This window comes from Acomys minous (genome assembly GCF_964271855.1).
Source record: "Acomys minous genome assembly, chromosome: 10".
Lineage (NCBI taxonomy): Eukaryota > Metazoa > Chordata > Mammalia > Rodentia > Muridae > Acomys > Acomys minous.
The window spans coordinates 88,808,513-88,829,549 of record NC_140491.1 but is presented as its reverse complement, the minus strand read 5'-3'; the positions used below and the strand labels follow the sequence as shown (position 1 = coordinate 88,829,549).

Sequence of the window (21,037 nt, the reverse complement as noted above, 5' to 3'; positions counted from 1 at the left end):
CTATGTATTTTCTTTCATGCAGTGCAATTGCACTTAAAGAAATCTTTTGATTATAAAGCATTTTAAACATAATCATGGTTTTATTTATGTGTTACGTTCCAAGAGAAAATTTCAAACCTATGACATTTACATTTATTGTCTAGTCCTGTAAAATGAAAGGTTGTACTAGTTGCTTTTGTAGTGTATATTGTGCACATGTGTAGAGATGATACTTAAATCATTAATGATGCTACCAAGTGTCTCTCATGGCCTGGCCCCGGCACTCCATTAGCATCTCATCATTGTATGTATGTTTGGAGGAATAGAATGTATGGCTTATAAAGGTGAATCTTGTGCCCCATATATAATGCTGCAGGTACTATTGACTAAATTATGTCAACCTTGAAAAAGATTTATTAAAGTGCCATCTGATAGGATGAGCATCACAATAACAAAGTCTTCTGCCAGCAAACTATCAAATGAAATCTTACAGTTGGTAAAAACTGAAGGCTGAAAACCACAATTGTTTATTTAGAAATTATTTCCTAGTCCTAAAAAAAAAAAGTGTTTTAGTAACAGGTAAGTACAGTAACCACACATTTAAGGTAATGAGCACCATAAGTACAGTAACCACACATTTACTGTTTCCCTCTTGCTCTTAGTGCTCTTGGGGTGGGGAGTGCAGTTGGGTCTGCTCTGTAAGAACTATCATCTCATCATTTGCTCAGTGCAGAGCTGTGCTTGCAGATAGCAGATGCCTTGGGCATAAGGAAGCACTTCTTTTTAGATGCCAGTTGATACTTCCAAATTGTTAATTCTTTATCACATTGTCCTCATACATATATCCTCTAGGTTTCAACGGATATTAGTAATATTTGTCTGGAAGCAACTTACTTAGAACCTTAAGTGTTTGAGGGTTTTTTTGTGGTTTTTGTTTGGTTTGGTTTGTTGTTTGAAATAATATTATGGTATAAATACAGGGATATAGGTCCATTAGTATTTATGTAGTAATTTTGAAAAGAAAAAGTTCTATTTTGATTAGAGTGTTAGCATCATATTCTCTTCTTTTACTTCCCCTAAAAATTAGTAAATGTATTTGAGTTTGCAGTCAGATCCTTAGGCTTTTCAGTAGGTATGTTGCGCATCCCTGGTTCTCTTAGAGTACAGTAGATTTTAATGTCTTGGTATGAATATCATGTAATTAAGTAAATGCCTTATATGTTTACAGAAACCACATTCTATAAGTCACTAATGATTCTTTGGTAATTATTTTAGTTTGTAATAGTTGTTGTGGACAGCACAGACAGAGAAAGAATTTCTGTAACTAGAGAGGAGCTCTACAAAATGCTAGCCCATGAGGTAAGTCTACTTTTGGTAGTAAGTTGGGTTGGGCATTCTATCACCTCTGTATAGGCTCTCATAAAGAGTATTTCAGTTTTAAAATGTATTTATCTGTTGGTCATGCCTGCTTGTCATTCATGTTTTGTGATTATGATATTTCTCAAATTTCAAGCGTGTCTGGAAACACGAGAAAGATTATGTAGACAATCAAAGACTGATGTTTAGCTTTAAAATCTAATTTAGAGGTTTCACTGGGCAAAAAGAATTTCAATAAGTAGCTTTTATTTTTATATTTTGGGCAGATTATTCATACAGAGGATTATTGTTTGACAGGCACATCAACAGTTCTTGAGTATTCTTTATCATCAGACCAATATTTAAACTTAGCTGCTCTTAGTTTTGTTTTGTTTTGTTTTTAACCTTATCCCTTTTACCAAATGAAATATGGCTAGCTTATAATTAGGCTAAGTCTTTCAAAATACTATGAGTCTCAGCATTCAAGTTTAAAAGAGTTAGGGCCATGGATCTAGCTTACTGGTAAAGTGCTCGCTTGTCTGGCATGCATGAAGTCCAGGCTTTGACTGTCCTGAAACTCACTATGCAGACCAGGCTGGCCTCACACTCACAGAGATCCACACCTCTGCCTCTGAGTACCTAAGGTGTGGACTGCCACACACAGCCAGAGGCTTTGAGTCGCTTTACTATATACCCTATTGCAAAAAAAGAAATTCCCTCCATAACTTATTGAAGCTTACAAAAGGCAATTTGACAGGCATATTACATTCATTTAAGAAAACAGTAGCAGTGACCTTGCTTCCTGGGCTTGTGACCTGCCTTGCCATGGGCTTCTGTCTGGTTTACAACACTAGTGAGTTTTGTCCTATAGATTAGATCTTAAATCCAGTTGTAAAGCAATAGGTTATAACCATAATAGTCATACCACTGTTGTACTGGTAGGTACATATTTTCTTTGGCATAAGGTACCTCCTAGCACTATGAAAACCAGCCAGTTAACAAACCTGATATCTCCGTAGCTAAAGCATGTGTTCTCTTCAGCAGTATGGACTCTCTTAGCTAGTTCTGGCATGCAACCAAGAACAGTGGCATACCTTTATAGTTTTTGGGCCTCAGGGCCTCCCTGGCTGACAACTCATTGAGAAGTTGCCCACCTCTGGTTTTTGGACTTTTGCTCAACAACCTTAAGGCTCCTAGAAGTGCCTACTCCATTCTCTCAGTGTCTTGGTTTCTTTTCCTGTTCGTGTAATAAAAATACTCTTGACAAAAGCAGCTTAAGGGAGAATACTTTGATTTCATCAGTCATGGTGGTGAAGACACAGCAGTAGGCATGAGCTGGAGCCCAGCTGGTCACATGGCACCCACATTCAAGAAGTGGAGAATATCAGTGGGAAGTCAAGCAGCTTCAAGGCCTACCCTTGGTAACTTAGTACCTCGAGCAAGGCTTTTTTCCCCCTGAAAGTTCTGTCACCTTCCCAAGTAATATCACTAGTTGGGAACCATGTGTTCACACATATGAGCCTATGGGGGTCATTTCACATTCAAATCACAACATACAGAGCACTTTATTTAAAACTGCACTCTTCACTCTTCTGGGTACCTTTACACGTCTACAGAACAAGTGTTAAAACTTTGTAATGAGATCTTTTTACAAAGCAGAGGCAGGATCTCTGAAAAACTATCATAGTAAGTACAAGTTGATGACTGAAAGAATACTAAAAAAAAAAAAATTAGCAATTGCAATACAGCATATAAAGATCTCATCATGCTGGTCAGTTTTATTATCAGAAGGAAAATGTTGAGATAGCATATCTATATGGGAGACATTGCCCTTTAGTCCTCCATAATCCAAAAATGTTTACCATGAACCATTCTGCTTCCTTGCCCTGTGTTATTGTGCTACTTCAAGGCTGCTCCATATTTTTTAACACCAGCAATCTTTTTTTATTAATTTATTTATATTACATCTCAATTGTTAGCCCTTCCCTTGTATCCTCCTATTCCTCCCTCCCTCCTGCTTCCCCCCTACTCCCCTCCCCTATGTCTGTGACTGAGGGAGACCTCCTCCCCCTATATATGCTCTTAGGGTATCAAGTCTCTTCTTGGTAATGTGCTATCCTTCCTCTGAGTGCCGCCAATCCTCGCCATCCAGGGGACGTGGTCAGAAAAGGGGGCACCAGAAGAGTCAGATCTCACTCTCCACTCAACGGTAGAGAATATCATGTTCGTCGGCTAGGTCTGGGTAGGGGTTCGAAGTTTACTGCCTATATTCTCCTTGGTTGGTGCCTTAGTTTGAGGAGGACCCCAGGACCCAGATCCACCTGCCATAAAGTTCCTCTTGTAGGTTTCCAGGACACTCTGGATCCTTCTATTTCCCCATTCTTCCATGCTACTCTCACCTAAAGTCTCTATAGGATGCCCTCCCCTCTGACCCACTTTCCTGGTAAGTAAAGTTTTTCATGGGACGTATCCCTTGGACTAGTGTCTTGATATAAGTGAGTATATACCGTTTGTCTCTTTTTGCTTCTGGGTGAACTCACTCATTATGATAATTTCTAGTTCAATCCATTTGTCCACAAATTTTGGGAATTCCTTGTTTTTAATAGCTGAGTAGTTTTCCATAGTGTAGATGTACCACAGTTTCTTTATCCATTCTTCTACTGAAGGACACTTAGCCTGTTTCCATGTTCTGGCTATTATGAATAAAGCAGCTATGAACATGGTTGAGCATATGTCCCTGTTGTGTGGTAGGGCATTTTCTGGGTATATTCCAAGGAGTGGAATAACTGGGTCTTGAGGAAGCCCTATTCCCATTTTTCTGAGAAAGCGCCAGATAGCTTTCCAAAGTGGTTGTACTAGTTTGCATTCCCACCAGCAATGAAGGAGTGTTCCTCTCTCTCCACATCCTCGCCAACATGTGGTGTCACTTGAGTTTTTGATCTTAGCCATTCTGATGGGTGTAAGATGGAATCTCAGTGTCGTTTTGGTTTGCACTTCTCTGATGACTAACAAGGACGAGCATTTCTTTAAGTGTTTCTCAGCCATTTGATATTCCTCTGTTGTGAATTCTCTGTTTAGTTCTGAGCCCCATTTTTCAATTGGGTTGTTTGTTTTGGTGATTTTTAATTTCTTGAGTTCTTTATATATTTTGTATATTAGACCTTTGTCAGATGAAGGGTTGGTGAAGATCTTTTCCCAGTGTGTAGTCTATCGCTTTGTTCTGCTGACAGTGTCTCCTGCCTTACAGAAGCTTCTCAGCCTCATGAGGTCCCATTTATTAATTGTCGATGTTAAGGCCTGGGCTGTTGGTGTATTGTTCAGGAAGTTGTCTCCTGTGCCTATGTGTTCCAGGCTCTTCCCCACTTTTTCCTCTAACTGAATTAATGTCTCTGGTTTTAAGTTGAGGTCTTTAATCCAATTGGACTTGAGTTTTGTGCATGGTGACAAATAGGGGTCTAATTGCATTTTTCTACATGTAGACATCCAGTTAGACCAGCACCATTTGTTGAAGATGCTATCATTTTTCCATTGAATAGATTTGGCTTCTTTGTCAAAAATCAAGTGAGCAAATGTGTGTGGATTCATCTCTGGGTCTTCAATTTGGTTCCATTGATCCACCAGCCTATTGCTGTGCCAGTATCATGCTGTTTTAATTACTGTTGCTCTGTAGTACAGCTTAAGATCAGGTATGGATCTTTTATTGTATAGGATTGTTTTTGCTATTCTGGGCTATTTATTTCTCCATATGAATTTGAGAATTGATCTTTCAATATCTTCAAAATATTTTTTAGGTATTTTGATAGGGGTTGTGTTGAATCTGTAAATTGCTTTTGGCAAGATGGCCATTTTTACTATGTTAATTCTCCCAATCCATGAACAAGGTAGATCCCTCCATCTTCTGATGTCATCTTCAATCTCTTTCTTCAGAGATTTAAAGTTTTTTTTTCACATAAGTCCTTCATTTGCTTGGTTAGAGTTACTCCTTAGATATTTTATATTGCTTGTGGCTATCGTGAAGGGAGTAGTTTTCCTAATTTCTTCCTCTGCCTGTTTGTCATTTGTATATAGGAAAGCTACTGACTTTTTTGAGTTAATTTTGTATCCTGCCAATTTGCTGAAGGTGTTTATCAGCTGTAGGAGTTCTCTGGTAGAATTTTGGGGGTCACTTATATACGTTATCATATCATCTGCAAATAGGGATAATTAGACTTCTTCCTTTCCCATTTGGATCCCCACAAAGACCCAACAAAAAAAGAGAATTTCAGACCAATTTCTCTTATGAACATTGATGCAAAAATACTCAATAAAATACTCGCAAAACGAATACAACAGCATGTCAATACATTCACCATGACCAGGTAGGCTTCATTCCAGGCATGCAGGGATGGTTTAACATATGGAAATCCATCAGTGTAATCCACCATATAAACAAACTGAAAGAGAAAAATCACATGATCATCTCTTAGATGCAGAAAAAGCATTTGACAAAATCCAACACCCATTCATGTTTAAAGTTCTGGAGAGATCGGGAATACAAGGCACTTACCTAAACATAATAAAGGCTATATATAGCAAACCAATAGCCAACATTAAATTAAGCAGAGAGATACTCAAAGAAATCCCTCTAAAATCGGGGACCAGACAAGGCTGCCCACTTTGCCCGTATCTCTTCAATATATTTCTTGAAGTTCTAGCCAGAGCAATAAGACATCAAACACCAGCAATCTTAACAGGACTGGGTTGCAGTGCTCGGCTTGGCTCAGGCCCAAGTGGAGAGCAAAGCCATACTTGCCTGCTATGTCTAGCACTAGAGTCAGCTCCTTGCTTCTGACGCACTCTAGGCCATTGTTGTGCCGTTGCTTTTATATCAGCCAAATTTGGCTGCTGAAAAGATTCCATGCTGGACAGTCTCCATTTCCCGTGTGCTTTTATATGTATGCCCTGGAGCTGTAATTGCCCACCCCAAGGCAGGCTTATCACTTGGCTGTTTTATCACTTAAGTCTTCCATAAACTGCTGCTCCAGCTTTTAAAGTCTTTTAGAAGCCTAATAGTGCAGCATTTAGCTTTCTTTTGGTTTGCTGGGTACTCCAGCTTGACAGAAGTCATATCACATTTGCCTTGGAGTATCCTAGCCAGACCACCTTGACCTTCTGTCATTCCATCATTTTTCCAATGTGGTCTACATGCCAGTCCCCTTCACTTAGAGTCACTGAAGCCCCTCTAACCTCACAAAGTTCATGTTCCACCATAGGGTTCAGCACCAAAACTATTGTAGCAACTGTTGGGGGATGATCTGATGCATTTTGATGCTAATTACTACTTTCTGTCTGTGACCTACCTTTTGCTTAATAAAAAGCCATCCCACCTGGGCAGGGCAGAGAAGATAGGTGGGGCTAGGAGAGGAAGAACTTGTGGAAAGGAGAAAGGACAGCCAGGAGGAGAAAAGGGAGAGACCTGAAGGGAAGAGAGGAAGGCTGCCATGGGTTAGCTGGAGGAGAAGCACATGGCCAGCGTGGATGCAGAATCCAGCCCAGATGAAGAACATTGACAAGTGTTTGGGATTATGGATAAAAAGTAACTTGATAGAAGTTATTAGAAACAGATGACATGGGATTGAGACAAGGGTCCCCACTATGGGAGGTAGTTTGGTGGATTGATATCTACCCTGTCCCAGGTTAACTAAGGCTATTTTATTTATTTATTTATTTATTTATTTATTTATTTATTTATTTATTTATTTAATATACATGAGTGCTGTGTCTTCATGAATACCATTACAGATGGTTGGGAGCCACCATGTGGTTGCTGGGAACTGAATTCAGGACCTCTGGGAAAGCAGCTAGTGCTTTTAACCACTGAGCCATCTATAACAAGTGTCTATTTCTTAATTGATTGCTAGCCAGACCTACAAGTAATACAGATAATACTGATAATACATGTAATTTTAAAAACAACCAACGTTCACACAGTGAGTTTATTGACTTACAGGAATATGGGTAAGGGGTTACTTAGAGGAACATGGCTAACACAAAAGCAGTTTACTCAAAAGCCCATGCTATGCAGGTTGACTTCCTTATGAAAGCAGCATTGCTGCAAAGCTGTTTGTAACTTAATAAACAGCTCTGATGACCCAGAGAATTTCTTTGCTGCAGTAGTTCTTTATATCCTAGGGGAAGAAGTCTCGTTTGTCTTGTAAGTTTCTGGAGCTTCCTGAGTCTTGTGAGTTGTTTACTTCCTGAGCTTTAAAATGTCTCCTTCCAGGATACAATGTTCCACTTGGAAGGAAATTGCTATATAACACCTGTGTAGAGAATATTTTTTATTTCAGTGGAATTTAATAAAGCCTAATGAATTTGTATGTTACTCTTGATTTGATGATTTCTTTTGGGTTTTGCTTTACAGATTTTATTGCTTTAAAGATTTTGTTGTTTCAGGTAGACTGTCAAAAGTTTAAGAAACCTAATAAAAAGTGGGTTTTGTAAATTAAGAATACATGGTTTTCCTTTAGTGATGTGATTTGAATGAGCCCCCGCCCCCCAACTTATAGGGTGTGGCACCTTTAGGTGGTATGGCCTTGCTGGAGAAAGTGTGTCACTGGGGGTGAACTTTGCTTCAAATATTCAAGCCCAGCCCAGTATCACTCTCTCTTCCTGCCGGCTGAGGTTCTGAATGTAGAATTCTTAAGCTAATTCTCCACTGTCTCCCATGATGATAATGGACTAAACCTCTGAACTGTAAGCCAGCCCCCATTAAATGCTTTCCTTTATCAGAGCTGCTATGGTCATGGTGTTTTTTCACAGTGATAAATACCCTGAGACTGTGATCCTGCTACAGTATGCGTTCTTTCAAGGTTGGGGCTCAAATTCTGCCATCCATGTCAAACCTTTGGGGTTTAAAAAAAATATATCCTGCCATTTATTGTTCATTCACTTACCAAGTTCTAGTTTGGGAGATAAGAAATAAGCCATAAAAGAGGCAGAAAATGATTTTTTTTTTCTTTTCAACTGTATTTTATAAAAGAAATGAAAGCATTCTTCACTTTATTTCAGAGTAAAGTTTTATAGAGACTTTAAAAGGAAAAACACATATACAGTGTCTCGTGTGTGTGTGTGTGTGTGTGTGTGTGTGTGTGTGTACACACATAATACTTTTACCAGGACATCTCCCTGTTTGATTGCTCACTAATTGGCCAGTTTATAGCAGGCTCAGTGTTTGAAGTAGAGCTTTTGGGCCTTTCTGCCTGGGACCCTAGCCTGCCTGCTTCCCTCCTTCCCTTTGTCTGTTACACAGAGGCCCAGGAACTTTATGTGACTAACTAGCTTTTAAAGGGCCAGGATTTGAATATAACAAATACTTTTAACTGCCTTTTATTATAAGCACAAACATTCTTATTTAGACTCACTGCTGGGAGAAGATAAAAAGGGGGGAAAGGAAGTACAAGGCTGGCTGGGAAGTGAAAGGAAACTGAGTGGGGAGGTGGGGAAGAGCATTAAAGATGGTGATGGAAGCCCAGCAGGCTCCCTGGTGCCTGGGGCAGAGTCAGCAGGCAGAGCTCTGCAGAGTGACAGCTGGGTGAAAGAATGAGAGAGCACATGCATGAAAAACCCAGTCAGGAGTGGCAGCACACACACTGCTCCTCTCCTCCCCCTTTAACAGGGTTAGTCTGTGGAGCCCTGGCTGTCCATGTTCTCATTCTGCAGACTAGGCTGGCCGCGAACCCAGAGACCCTCTTACCCGGGCCTGCCAAGTGCTGGATGAAAGACGAATACCACCGCTGCCTGCCAGCAACACGGTCTTAAGTATTGATAATGACTCTTCAGTGCGTCCCCAAACATGAAACTACAAATTATCGTTAACCTTCTAAAGGCTTTATTTTATAAGAGGCATTAAACTTTAAATATGTTTAATTGAAAAATAGTTTCAGACACCAAAATCTAAAATTTTCTTCAGAATGACTCAAATTCTAGAAGTTGTCTTCACACATGAAGCTTTGTGAAACAAAGTGACAGTGTTGGCGTCTGACAGATGAGTTCATGCCCACATTTGCTGCTAATTGCTTGCCTAAACTTTTCTTTTTCTGTGCTGCCTTTCAAGCATTCTGTCACTGAGCTATGGCCCCAGTGTTTGTTTTGTCAGGGTCTCATGAAGCAGCTACCCGGGCCAGCCATAGACATGTAGTCAACATGCCTCAGCTTCCCAAGTGGTTGTGAGATGACGGGCCTGCACCTCCAGGCCTGATAGTTTACGCCCTGGAGATCACAGCAGAGAACATTCAAATTAGCTTGTGAATAAAGGGTTACCATTGTTTACCCTAAATTTTGATAGTTTAATAAATAGCCTTTAGTCCAGTATGCTTTCTGTTACTGTCATATATTTTGTTTGGTCTTGAGGTTATCTAATAAAAAGCAGATTCTCTGTCTATCCTTCTAGATATTTAAAAAGGTAAAATACCAGTTTTATGGTTGTTAGTTTTTATTGTTTTGAATAATCAAGAATTCCATTGATGCCAGTCTGAGACAGATGAGATTCTCTCTCCTTGAGAACTCCAAAGACAGTGCAGATTTTGAAATCTAGAAAAGAAATTACAGTTTTAGTTTCGAGACCCATTCTGTTGATTTTATTGTTGTGTGGCGTGTAAGTGTGTGTGTGTTCACATGCTGTGGAGGCCTGACTTTGTAAGTGTGTGTGTGTTCTCGTGCTGTGGAGGCCTGGCTTTGTAAGTGTGTGTGTGTTCATGTGCTGTGGAGGCCTGGCTTTGTAAGTGTGTGTGTGTTCATGTGCTGTGGAGGCCTAGCTTTGTAAGTGTGTGTGTGTTCATGTGCTGTGGAGGCCTGGCTTTGTAAGTGTGTGTGTGTTCATGTGCTGTGGAGGCCTGGCTTTGTAAGTGTGTGTGTGTTCACGTGCTGTGGAGGCCTGGCTTTGTAAGTGTGTGTGTGTTCACGTGCTGTGGAGGCCTGGCTTTGGTGGTCCGTATCTTCTTAGAACCGTCTCCACCTTATATAGAGGCAGTCACTATCAGAAGTTGGCGCTCTCTGTTCAGCATGCCTGGCTTTGCAGCTTTCTCTGGGGAGTCCCTGTCTCCACCTTCTGCACACAGTAGGTTCTAGGCAGGCCATCATGTCTACTGCTTTTACTGAGTTCTGGGGCTCTGAACCCTGATCCTCATGCTGCCAACGCCGCAGGTTTACTGCAGAGCCATCTCTCTAGGATAAGACCAGTAATAACAGGAATTTTTAATAATTCCACTTTAGGACTTCTCTAAATTCTATTACTAAGAAAGACAAGTTTATTGGAGGTTTTTGCTCTAGCTTTTTCATTTTGTTTTGGTTTTTTTGAGACAGAGTTTTTCTGTGTAGCCTTGGCTGTCCTAGACTTGCTTTGTAGACCAGGCTGGCCTCAAACTCACAGAGATCCACCTGCCTCTGCCTCCCAAAGTGGTGGGATTACAGGTGTGCACCACCACGCCCAGCAAGAATGGCAAGTTTAAATTACTTATAAATGGTATAGAATATGCTTCGTAACATGAGCCAAATATTTATATCAGACTTTTATATTTTGAGCATGCCATCATTAGCAATCCTGGCCTATACAAAAGAATTCAAATATACTAGCAGGAGATATAAAAAACTCTAAATTATAAGGTAGAAATTCAATCCCATGGGAAATCTGTCTACTTACTAACTCAGCCACATACCACCTTTCAATAAGAGTACATTTTCATATAGGACAAACTAAAAATATATATGTATATCTTTAATAATTGCTGTGTATGTTTAATTCATGATCTAGTTCTTCAGTTTTCATTTTACTTTTAAAGTTTTGTTTGTTTGTTTGTTTGTTTTGTTTTTTGGACCAGACTATATTTGAAACTAATTAAATATGAAGTCTTAGAAGTGTTAACCATCTACCTGTGTATTTGTCTATTCTAACACAGTCAGACCACACCATCCTGCAGAGGGCACTGTAACTCAGCCATTCTTGATTGTGCATAAAACACTCCCCAAAACCCTTAACCAAAAGGGAAACTCATGTTCTTACACCAGAAAGAAGCAAGCTCCCAAAGGGAACAAGATGTGGAGGGCTATCAGTTTGTGTCCACTGAAGATGGTATCTTTAAGCACATTGACATCCTTAATGCTGAAATGCCCTTTTTAAATGGGTATAAGCCTTTTATCCCAGCACAGGAAAGGAGAGGCGGGTGAATCTCTTAAGTCTGAAGCCAGCTCCATCTATGTAGCAAGTTCCAGGCCAGCCAAGGCTAAATAGTGAGAACTTGTCTTGAAGAATAAACCCCAAAAAAACAAAAACAAACAAACAAACAAAAAATTAAAAACAAACAAAAAACCAGATCTGGGAGAAGATGGCATTCAACATAGTTGTGTAGACTCAGAAATAGAAAAGCTTAGTTTGGTTTTTCCAGTGTCTCTTTGGGTGGAGACAGAATTATAGAAGTTTAATTCACTAATTCGGTTGCACTCTTTGTGGTTCCTTTGCCTGGTATTTGAAAAATTGAAGGAATAGACAGCTTTACTCATGAGTACACACAAACACAGATGCAGTGTTTCCAAAGTGAGATTTTAGCCCTATGTGGGATGTAGTGGATTAATTTATTTCTTGTGTGCCTGGGTGCTACCAACTTCATACATTGTTGCAGTGTGGTCATTTTCTGAGGAGTTCAGTTCTCTTGTGGAATTCAGATTTGCTTAGGAGATTAGAAGGAAAGGGATGGATGATACATACAGAAAAACAGTTGGGATGTTGTTGAGATAAGACTGTCCCAAAATGCACGGTGAGCAGAGAGCATGCCACTGGGGTATATTTAAGCTGTGAGTGATGGCACACACTTGAAATTCTAGCACTCCAGAGTTCAAAGGAGGAAGATAATGAGTTCAAGATCAGCCTTGGCTGCATAGCAAGACCTCAAAACACACGGACAATTTACATGTACTACAGCATAGTAGCTAATTTTAATAGAGCAGAAAGTGTGGTTTTTGTACAGTAATAGTAAAGGATGATTATTAGTAGCCATTAAAGTTGTGGGTGTTTGTTGTCTTTTAATTGGTAGAGTAGATATTTCTTATGCCTGAAAATATATTAAGTATAAGTACTTGGGCCATAAAGCATATCATTTAAGACTAAACAGTCAGTGCTGACTTTCTTTCTTTCTTTTTTTTTTCCAAGATATATATTATTTTATTAATTTGTTCTTGTTACATCTCAATGGTTATCCCATTCCTTGTATCCTCCCATTCTTCCCTCCCTCCCATTTTCCCCTTATTCCCCTCCCCTATGACTGTTCCTGAGGGGGATTACCTCCCCCTTATATGCTCATAGGGTATCAAGTCTCTTCTTGGTAACCTGCTGTCCTTCCTCTGAGTGCCAGTGCTGAGTTTCTTCCAGACAGCTCAGTTGGTAAAGTGTTTGCTGCTCAAGCATGTGAATCTGAGTCTGATCCCCAGCACACACAGCAGCATATGGCTGTAACTCCAGTGGTGGGCGGAGGTAGAACTCCCAGTCTATACAAATCAGTGGGCTCCATGTTCAGTGAGAGAGCCTGTTTCTAAAAGTAAGGCATTCAACACTGACCCTTTGTCTCCACACATATCTGCATATACATTGCATAAACTACACCCCCCTACACACAACTGAGAAGTATGTAAATCCATGCAAGGATTTGTTTAAAATATAGTCATTGTTTATTTCTGTCAGTCTATGAGATGTGAGGTAGAACTGTATAAACTGTTTGAATTCTGTGCTGGTGGGGGTGCCTGTGAGAATAAAAAAGAAATTAATGAAAAAAATAGTCTAGTTTACTAAAATTATGAAAAATAATTAGCTAAGTTTAAAATATATGGGGAAATGTACTAACCTTTAAAGTTGTATTTGCTTTTACAGGACCTAAGGAAAGCTGGGCTGCTGATTTTTGCTAATAAACAAGATGTTAAAGAATGCATGACAGTAGCGGAAATCTCCCAGTTTTTGAAGCTAACGTCTATTAAAGACCACCAATGGCATATCCAAGCGTGCTGCGCTCTTACTGGCGAGGGGTAAGATGCCGTCCCATACATTTGGCTCAAAAACCTTATGTCGTCAGATTGATATACGTGTTAGACAGTCATGACTCAATCAGAGACTTTGGATGAATATGTAATAAGATATCAATACAGATATACATACATGAACTAACATGTAAGCGTGTAGGTTCTACAGTTGCTATAGCAGCTTAGAGAAGTGAGAGTGTCACTGAGAGCTGGAAAAGTCAGAAAATATATTTTTTTTAACTTTTTAAAAATATTATGTGTGTCGGTGTGTTGCCCAAGTAAATGTCTGCACCATTTGCATGCTGTGCCCATGGAGGCCAGAAGATGGTATTGGATCTCTTAGGACTGGAGTTATAGACAGTTGTAATCCGTCTTTGGGGTGCTGGGGATTGAACCTGGGTTCCCTGCAGGAGCAGCCAGTGTTCTCGCTGCTGAGTCGTCTCTCCAGTCCCCAGAAAACACGTTTGATAATGCACCTGGGACCCAGGAACTAAAGTGTGCAGAGCACGTCCATGCAGTCACAGTCCTCCTCCTCACAGCAGCTTTACAGGCTACTGCACGTCTTATGCTTAGCAAGGCAGAACTAGAAGAGGATTTATATGTACAACTAGCAGATATCTCCACCAGAGCCAGCAATGTTGTCAGATGGAAATTATGCTATAAAAACAAAACAAACTTGCTCGAGGCTGAGGGTGAAGCTTGTGGTACAGTGCTTATCTATAAGCTCCAGACCATGGGTTGAGTCCCCATCCCACCCCGGGGGGACTGGAGTAAAAGTGGAACATCCTTGCTTTTGGAGTCAAGGGTATTAGAAGACAGTATGGTTTGCCCAGATCCTGTGCCCAGAGCTGCAAGTATTTAAGAAGGAAGTAGTAGTGAGCTTTGTCAAGTGTCTGGTCAAGGACTGGGAAGATGAAAAATGTACTGTTGAGTTGTTGAGTTTAACAGTGAATGAATGAAATCAGTCTATTATTGGGAAAGTGGGCAGAAGGAAGTCAGTGGTAGTTTAAAGAGGAGATTTTAGGATAGTATCTGTAAAGACCTTTTTTAAAGTGGCTTATTTATTTTATGTGTGTGTACCTGGGTGTGTATATGAGCACCATGTCCATGCAGGAGCCCATAGAAGTCTGAAGAGGACATTGGAGCCCTGGAACTTGTACTACAGGCTGTTGTAAGCCATCACGTGTGTAGGGAACCAAACCCGGGTCCTCGCATGAGTAGTGGAAGTTCTTAACTGTTGAGGTGTCTCTTTACCCCAGCTGTAAACTCTTGAGTGTAGCACGAAAGGAAAGATGAAACAGAGGAAGTTGGAAAAGCTAAAAAGAAGATTAATTTCTTGCTACTTTTCAAAGGGATAGAAAGCTCTATCTATTCAAAATCAGTAGAAAGAAACTTGAGATTCTAAAAAGAGGTCTTGAGTTCAGTACTGAGGTTCTTGGTATATTCAACAGGGCAAGAAATGGTAAAGTGACAAGAATTCTTCCTGTTTGAAAACCATAATGGTGGGTGAATGAACATGAGGCGTTCAAATGACGTCACTGTGAAATAGACCAAAATCTTGGTTTTCCCTTGGGTGTCATTTTGATTCCGTTGGTTGAAGACAGTGGACTATGGAGCATGGCCTCCCTTGACCCCACTTCTGCCATTTGCTAACCTTGTTAGGCCTGGATTTTTTGTGCATGAGAAGGATTATGACCTGACTGTCAGGAAGATTAAAATAATGGCTGTTAAATACTTAGTACAGTTTGTAGTTTATTAGTAGTTGACAGTTTGAAGTCATTGTTTTCTATCAGTTTAAAAGTAGGAGTCTTAATTATGGAGAGAAGTAGCCACTCCCAAAAGCTATTTGTTTGTTTCATTGATATCTGTTGGTGTATTGTTTTATATTGCTACACTTATACTTGATCCAAAAATATAAGTTTAAAAAATAAAATAAAATAGAGGCTGTAGAGGAGTTCAGTGATTAAGAGCATGCTGTTCTTGCAGAGGACTAGGGTTCCGCATCCATGTCAGGTGCCTCATACTGCCTCTCAGTCCGCCAGGGGATGTCACATGCCCTTTTTGCTTCTGTGGGCACCTATTTTTGTGGCCTAGTGATGGTGTGTCTTTGTGGCCTAGTGATGGTGTGTCTTTGTGGCCTAGTGATGGTGTGTCTTTGTGGCTTGGTGATGGTGTGTCTTTGTGGCCTAGTGATGGTGTGTCTTTGTGGCTGGTGATGGTGTGTCTTTGTGGCTGGTGATGGTGTGTCTTTGTGGCTGGTGATGGTGTGTCTTTGTGGCTGGTGATGGTGTGTCTTTGTGGCTGGTGATGGTGTGTCTTTGTGGCTGGTGATGGTGTGTCTTTGTGGCTGGTGATGGTGTGTCTTTGTGGCCTAGTGATGGTGTGTCTTTGTGGCTTGGTGATGGTGTGTCTTTGTGGCTGGTGATGGTGTGTCTTTGTGGCTGGTGATGGTGTGTCTTTGTGGCTGGTGATGGTGTGTCTTTGTGGCTGGTGATGGTGTGTCTTTGTGGCTGGTGATGGTGTGTCTTTGTGGCTGGTGATGGTGTGTCTTTGTGGCTGGTGATGGTGTGTCTTTGTGGCTGGTGATGGTGTGTCTTTGTGGCCTAGTGATGGTGTGTCTTTGTGGCCTAGTGATGGTGTGTCTTTGTGGCTGGTGATGGTGTGTCTTTGTGGCTGGTGATGGTGTGTCTTTGTGGCCTGGTGATAGTGTGTCTTTGTGGCCTAGTGAGAGTGTCATCGATTGCTGCTGCTCTCAGGTTTTGTTCTTCCAATTAATGAAAACTACTCTCTACTAGTGTGTAGCCTCTAGCTTTCTAGTTCATAATTGAATCACATGATTTTTGTTGTCCTCATAGGTTATGCCAAGGACTTGAATGGATGATGTCACGGCTGAAGATCAGATGATCTCTACTGACCTCTTCTCATGGACTCTGTATGAACAAAGTGCTGGACTTTACCTGAAAGCTGCAAAAAATGGTTTAGATATATTTATAATAAACTGATTTAAGAATTTTCTATAAGAAGAAAAATTAAGACCACTTATTTGAAAACAAAGATGAAATGTCACCACCCAGTTTGCTTTCTCATTCCTTCCAAAGCTGTGACGGACATTTTCTCATGATGATTCCTCTCAGGACATGGGATAGCTGTTGCGAGCACAGAGGGAGAGGAAGACATTTGAACTTCAGAGCTTTATTGTCAGCGTGACTCGCCCTCCCCACCCCAAGTTGAGTGTTCCCTTCTTATTACATTGAATCAAATACAAATCAGCACAGATACTGTTTGCAGTTTTTAAAAATGTAATATTATGGAAAGTATTTTGCTTACAGTTGAATATGTATTATGTATATACCTCAAGTTCAGGTTAATGGCTTTGATTTGTGTTCTAAAGAAAAGCAAATATCACAGATTAATAGGAGCCTTAGTTATTCTCCTGATGACGTTGTGCACCAACATTGGTGTTGAGTCTCATTGTTTAGTTTTTCCCTCTGTTCTCTGCGTTGTCCTAACAAGCCAGCACTGACCCAGAGTCATTGAGCTGCTCCTAAAAAAGAAACAGGAAAAAGCTTGACATTGTATACCTGTTTTTGTTGCTGAGTAACACAGATGGAAAACTGTAACACAGGTGAGTAGAGTGTCTGCTAGAGCCCTGCCTGATGAGGCCAGGCAGAACCACGCGGTTAGCATTGTCAGGCTCTCCCTTCTGTTAGTCCTTATGCCAGCTCAGCTACTAATCTGTCACTCATAAAATGGGACTAAGCCTGTCAGTTAATTTTTAATTGAAAATCATGGTGTGAAATATATCTATCCAAAAAGGTAACATTCTATAAATGGTAGTAATTTAGCTGCAGCCTTTTTAGGTATTAAATTATATGACAAACAGTTAAAATGAATTTAAGAGTAAACATAAGGCATAGTTTTCAACGAACATTGATCATTTCTCAATTTGCAGATTTTTGTCTCTAGGTTTTCTTACATCTTCTTCCACTGCATAAAATGCCTTGATTAATAGTTAAGAAACTCAAATATTCTGAATGCTTTCAAGAATTTGATTGAAAATTTGACGTGTTAAATTATTTGTACTAGAAGTAATTTTGCCCCAAAACACCTTGCATTTGTTAATTTTAAAAAATTTACCTAAAAGTTGAGGTATTTCTATCCAAACTATAAACAAAATTATCCTGTGGTTTAACATATTCTGGATGACTCTGTATTCCCCCCCCCCCCTGAAAATTTGAAGGTTAATTAAGACTGTCAAAATCTAGGATATTCAAGAAAAGATTTAACTAGTTTTGATGTCAGGCTTTAACATTTCCTAAAGATTTTGGTAAGAAATAGAAGTTCACATTATAAGCATTGATGAAACTTTGAAAAATCTTTCAGTAAAATGTAAGACACTTATGTCTAAGCCTATCAGGTGCAGTGGGTGTTTCCATGGAATCCTTTGTGTTTGGGATTGTGCTGTTCGGCTCCCAGTGCACTCTCAGCAGTGAATGTTTGCCCACCTGCTCTAAGAAAACCGCCCCTCAGTCACTAGGCTTTGCAGTGCTAAGTCCTGTTCATAAGTTCTCCTACTTTTTCAAGTTATGCAGAGAAACTGTCTTTTATATATTAAAGAATTCCCTTAAAGACTCAAATCTACTTTGGAGTTTTGTCAGACACAGTCTTTAAAGTAGGGCCCCCACCCCATCTCTAGTTTTTTAGCTTTTTATTTTTTAATATGTATAGTTATGTGCGTAGTGCTCGGATCACTGTTACATCAGTGCAGCACATTCTGGTGTTCCCAAGATACTGGCTGAAATTATTCTTAGTTGGATGTTTAAAGCATTACTCCATTGTTAAGGTTGGCTTGTATAGTCAGGTACTGACATGACATAAGAAAGCATGAAACTTTACCACACTGACAAAATAGAAGGTTTTTTGGTTTGTTTGTTTTTTTTAACCCTTTTAGGCTAAGCATCAAAAAATAATATGCCTGTGCACTTGTACATAAAAAATTATGACTGCATAAAAAGAGATTTAATATATGAAAATATCAAAACTGTCATAACAGTATTCAGTTCAAATGAGGTGGAGCACCTTCTGACGTCATGCTGGCAGTTTACATGTTGTGGGGCAGAACTCAGCAAGTCCTGTGTTTTCAGATGTTAATGTGTGACTTCTGGGTATAAACCAACATCTCAACCTCACTGTGCTCAGCTTTGAGAAGAACAAAGATTTATACCTCTGTACATGTAGATAGATTGACGTGTCCTGTTTTGATACTAATTTTTGAAAGTTGTTTAACTTCTCTTGATATCTTGGTAAAAGTAACCCTAGGATAAATCAGTTGAATATATTTGGTTTTGCCATAATGACATTTATAATGCATATGTTCCCCATTATACTATGAGAGTTTTATTTTAAAAATTCCATTTCCCTTATAATTCTAGCACACCTTGGCCATCACAGTAGACAGAGAACACAGAGAAGCCAAGTGGGCTGGGCATGGGGAGTGAGTATCCATTTTCTTGTGACACTTTGCCTTAAGAATAGAACGTGCTTTAGCACTGCTGGCTGCCATGGGTAGTGCAGGTGGTAACCCTAACCTTGCATAAGCATGGCATGGCATGAGCTAGCAGGAAGAAGAGTTTGTTCCCTGGCCTTGAAGAAGTGCCTCGGAGGTAGTCACGAAAGTCACAGGTAAGTGCCAGAGCTTGAGGACAGGCAAGCGGTCCCTAAGGTGTTCTTTTCCTTTGTCTGAGTGTATAGTATTAAGATGCCTAGAGGAGGGATGGTAGTGTTCCTCTTACAGGCACTTTCTATTTCTTGCTGTAACTACAGCAATCACATACAGTACAGACAACCTCAAAATCTGTTTATATTAGTGTAAATAGAAAAACTGTAGACCACTGTCTAGTTTTCTTTGCAGGCATTTTTGAGAATGATCTAGTTTGTTCTATGCTTCATAGGGGATAGCAGACATCCTAAATCATATGTGAACTTTGGGGTCTTCTAATTGCTCTTGGTATCCTGGGATCATTTCCATCTTCCAGGTGAAGGAAAGACAGGGTTTCCTTACATAACACATTTGACTGTTTCCATTCTGCTAAGACATCATGGGATTTCTTGTTCAGGAGCAACTTGGTAGCTCAGCCAGCCCTTGCTGCCCTGGATGTTTGCTCACCGCCAATGAAGGTTGGTCTTTTTCAGCTGAAGGGATTCTAAACTTTGCCCTTATTCCACATAGCACTAGGTTTTGAGTAACCTTTCTGTCTGTCCACCCACCAGCGACTTGACTCACTGCTCTGGACCTTTACATCAGCAGAGACACTGAGTCTTATCAGGAGACCAGATTCAGATTATGGTCTACAGATACCAGTTGAAGAATTAATTGTATGTTATACTATACTTAGCACCTTAATTTCTACTTAACATTAACTTATGCTGACAGCTAGATTCAGAAATGTAAGAAAAATACCTAGACTATGTCAGGGCCTTGAGCTATGAGTTAGGACCAAAGGCTATTCATTTACAGTCACATTATCCTCAAGTAACTAAGAATGGTGATGTTTGGAAATGCCAAGATGGAGAAAGATACAGAACAAAACTGTATCATAATGTTGAACCTGAAAACATCCTAAAATCATTTTCCACATTCCACTTTTCCTCATGTTTACTTAAATAGCAAAGATCGACATTAAATGTCTAAAGAAATTTATAATTTGAGACCTAGAATTACAAAATAAACCTTCTAAGACAGGCTTTAAAAGACAGCAAAATAAGCCATAGGTCGTGGTATTAAGTCTGCAATCCTGGCACTCAGAAAGCTGACATAGTTACTGAGAATATAAGGTCAACCTGGCCTAAATGTATCAGCCACCAAAACTAAATCACAAAAGACTGTCCCAAAGGAAAGGAAGGAAGAAAAAGCCAGTAATCAACCATCATGTGTTTCTGTTGAATCTGATGTAATAGAAAACAAAGATACAGGATGCTACTTTTAAAAGTCTGTGCCATGTTCCTCAAAGCAGATGTGATTGTTTAAGACCATGATAGTGGAATAAGGGAAAGAGCAGAATTTAGCGCTCTGGATGCTTAAAAAGTGAGTGCTTGTACCTAACCCTAAAATGGTTTTTAGTTGGGAAGAAATGTAACAGGATACAATTGGGCTGATTATGCAATGGTTCATCTTTTTAACTCTCTAACTCTGTACCGTTCCTAAAATGGAAGAGTGAGTCTCTGGTGTTGCCTACTCAGTGTGCAGATCTTCGGTGGACATTTCTTTCTCATAGTGTACTTAAGAAGTGCCTGACATTGATTTGTGTTGATTTCTAAGTCCATGTAATAAATGATATGTGTTTTCTATGGTATCATATGTTCTTGGGTTTGTTTTCTTTGTTTGTTTCCCCCCCGCCCCCCTCCCAGGACAGAGCCTCACTGTGTAGTAGCTCTATAGACCAGGCTGGTCTCCTACTCAGAAGGATCTGCCTGCATCTGCGTCCTGGATGTGGGAACTAAAGGTGTGTGCCACCGCTCCTGCCTGGTACTGTGTATTCTTACTGTCTTATTGGTGACATAAGCCTCAGGGTTTCTAAGTCGCAATTTATGTTTGGTTTAAATGAAACTACAAAGTTGAACATACCAAATCATAGTATAAGGAAACACGAATAAAACTAGT

The 21,037-nt window shown here is 39.9% G+C and overlaps 1 protein-coding gene across 1 annotated transcript in view; it reads left to right on the top strand.

Annotated features, from left to right (window-relative positions):
- Positions 1–20,729, top strand: part of ARL5A (ARF like GTPase 5A) — a 29,560-nt gene extending 8,831 nt beyond the window's left edge. The window contains exons 4-6 of the mRNA XM_084797552.1: positions 1,255–1,338; positions 13,232–13,383; positions 16,233–20,729. Of these exons, the coding sequence (XP_084653678.1) occupies positions 1,255–1,338; positions 13,232–13,383; positions 16,233–16,281 (285 nt within the window). The 3' untranslated portion in view covers positions 16,282–20,729. The remainder of the gene's footprint in view (positions 1–1,254; positions 1,339–13,231; positions 13,384–16,232) is intronic.
- The last annotated feature ends 308 nt before the right edge of the window (positions 20,730–21,037 follow it).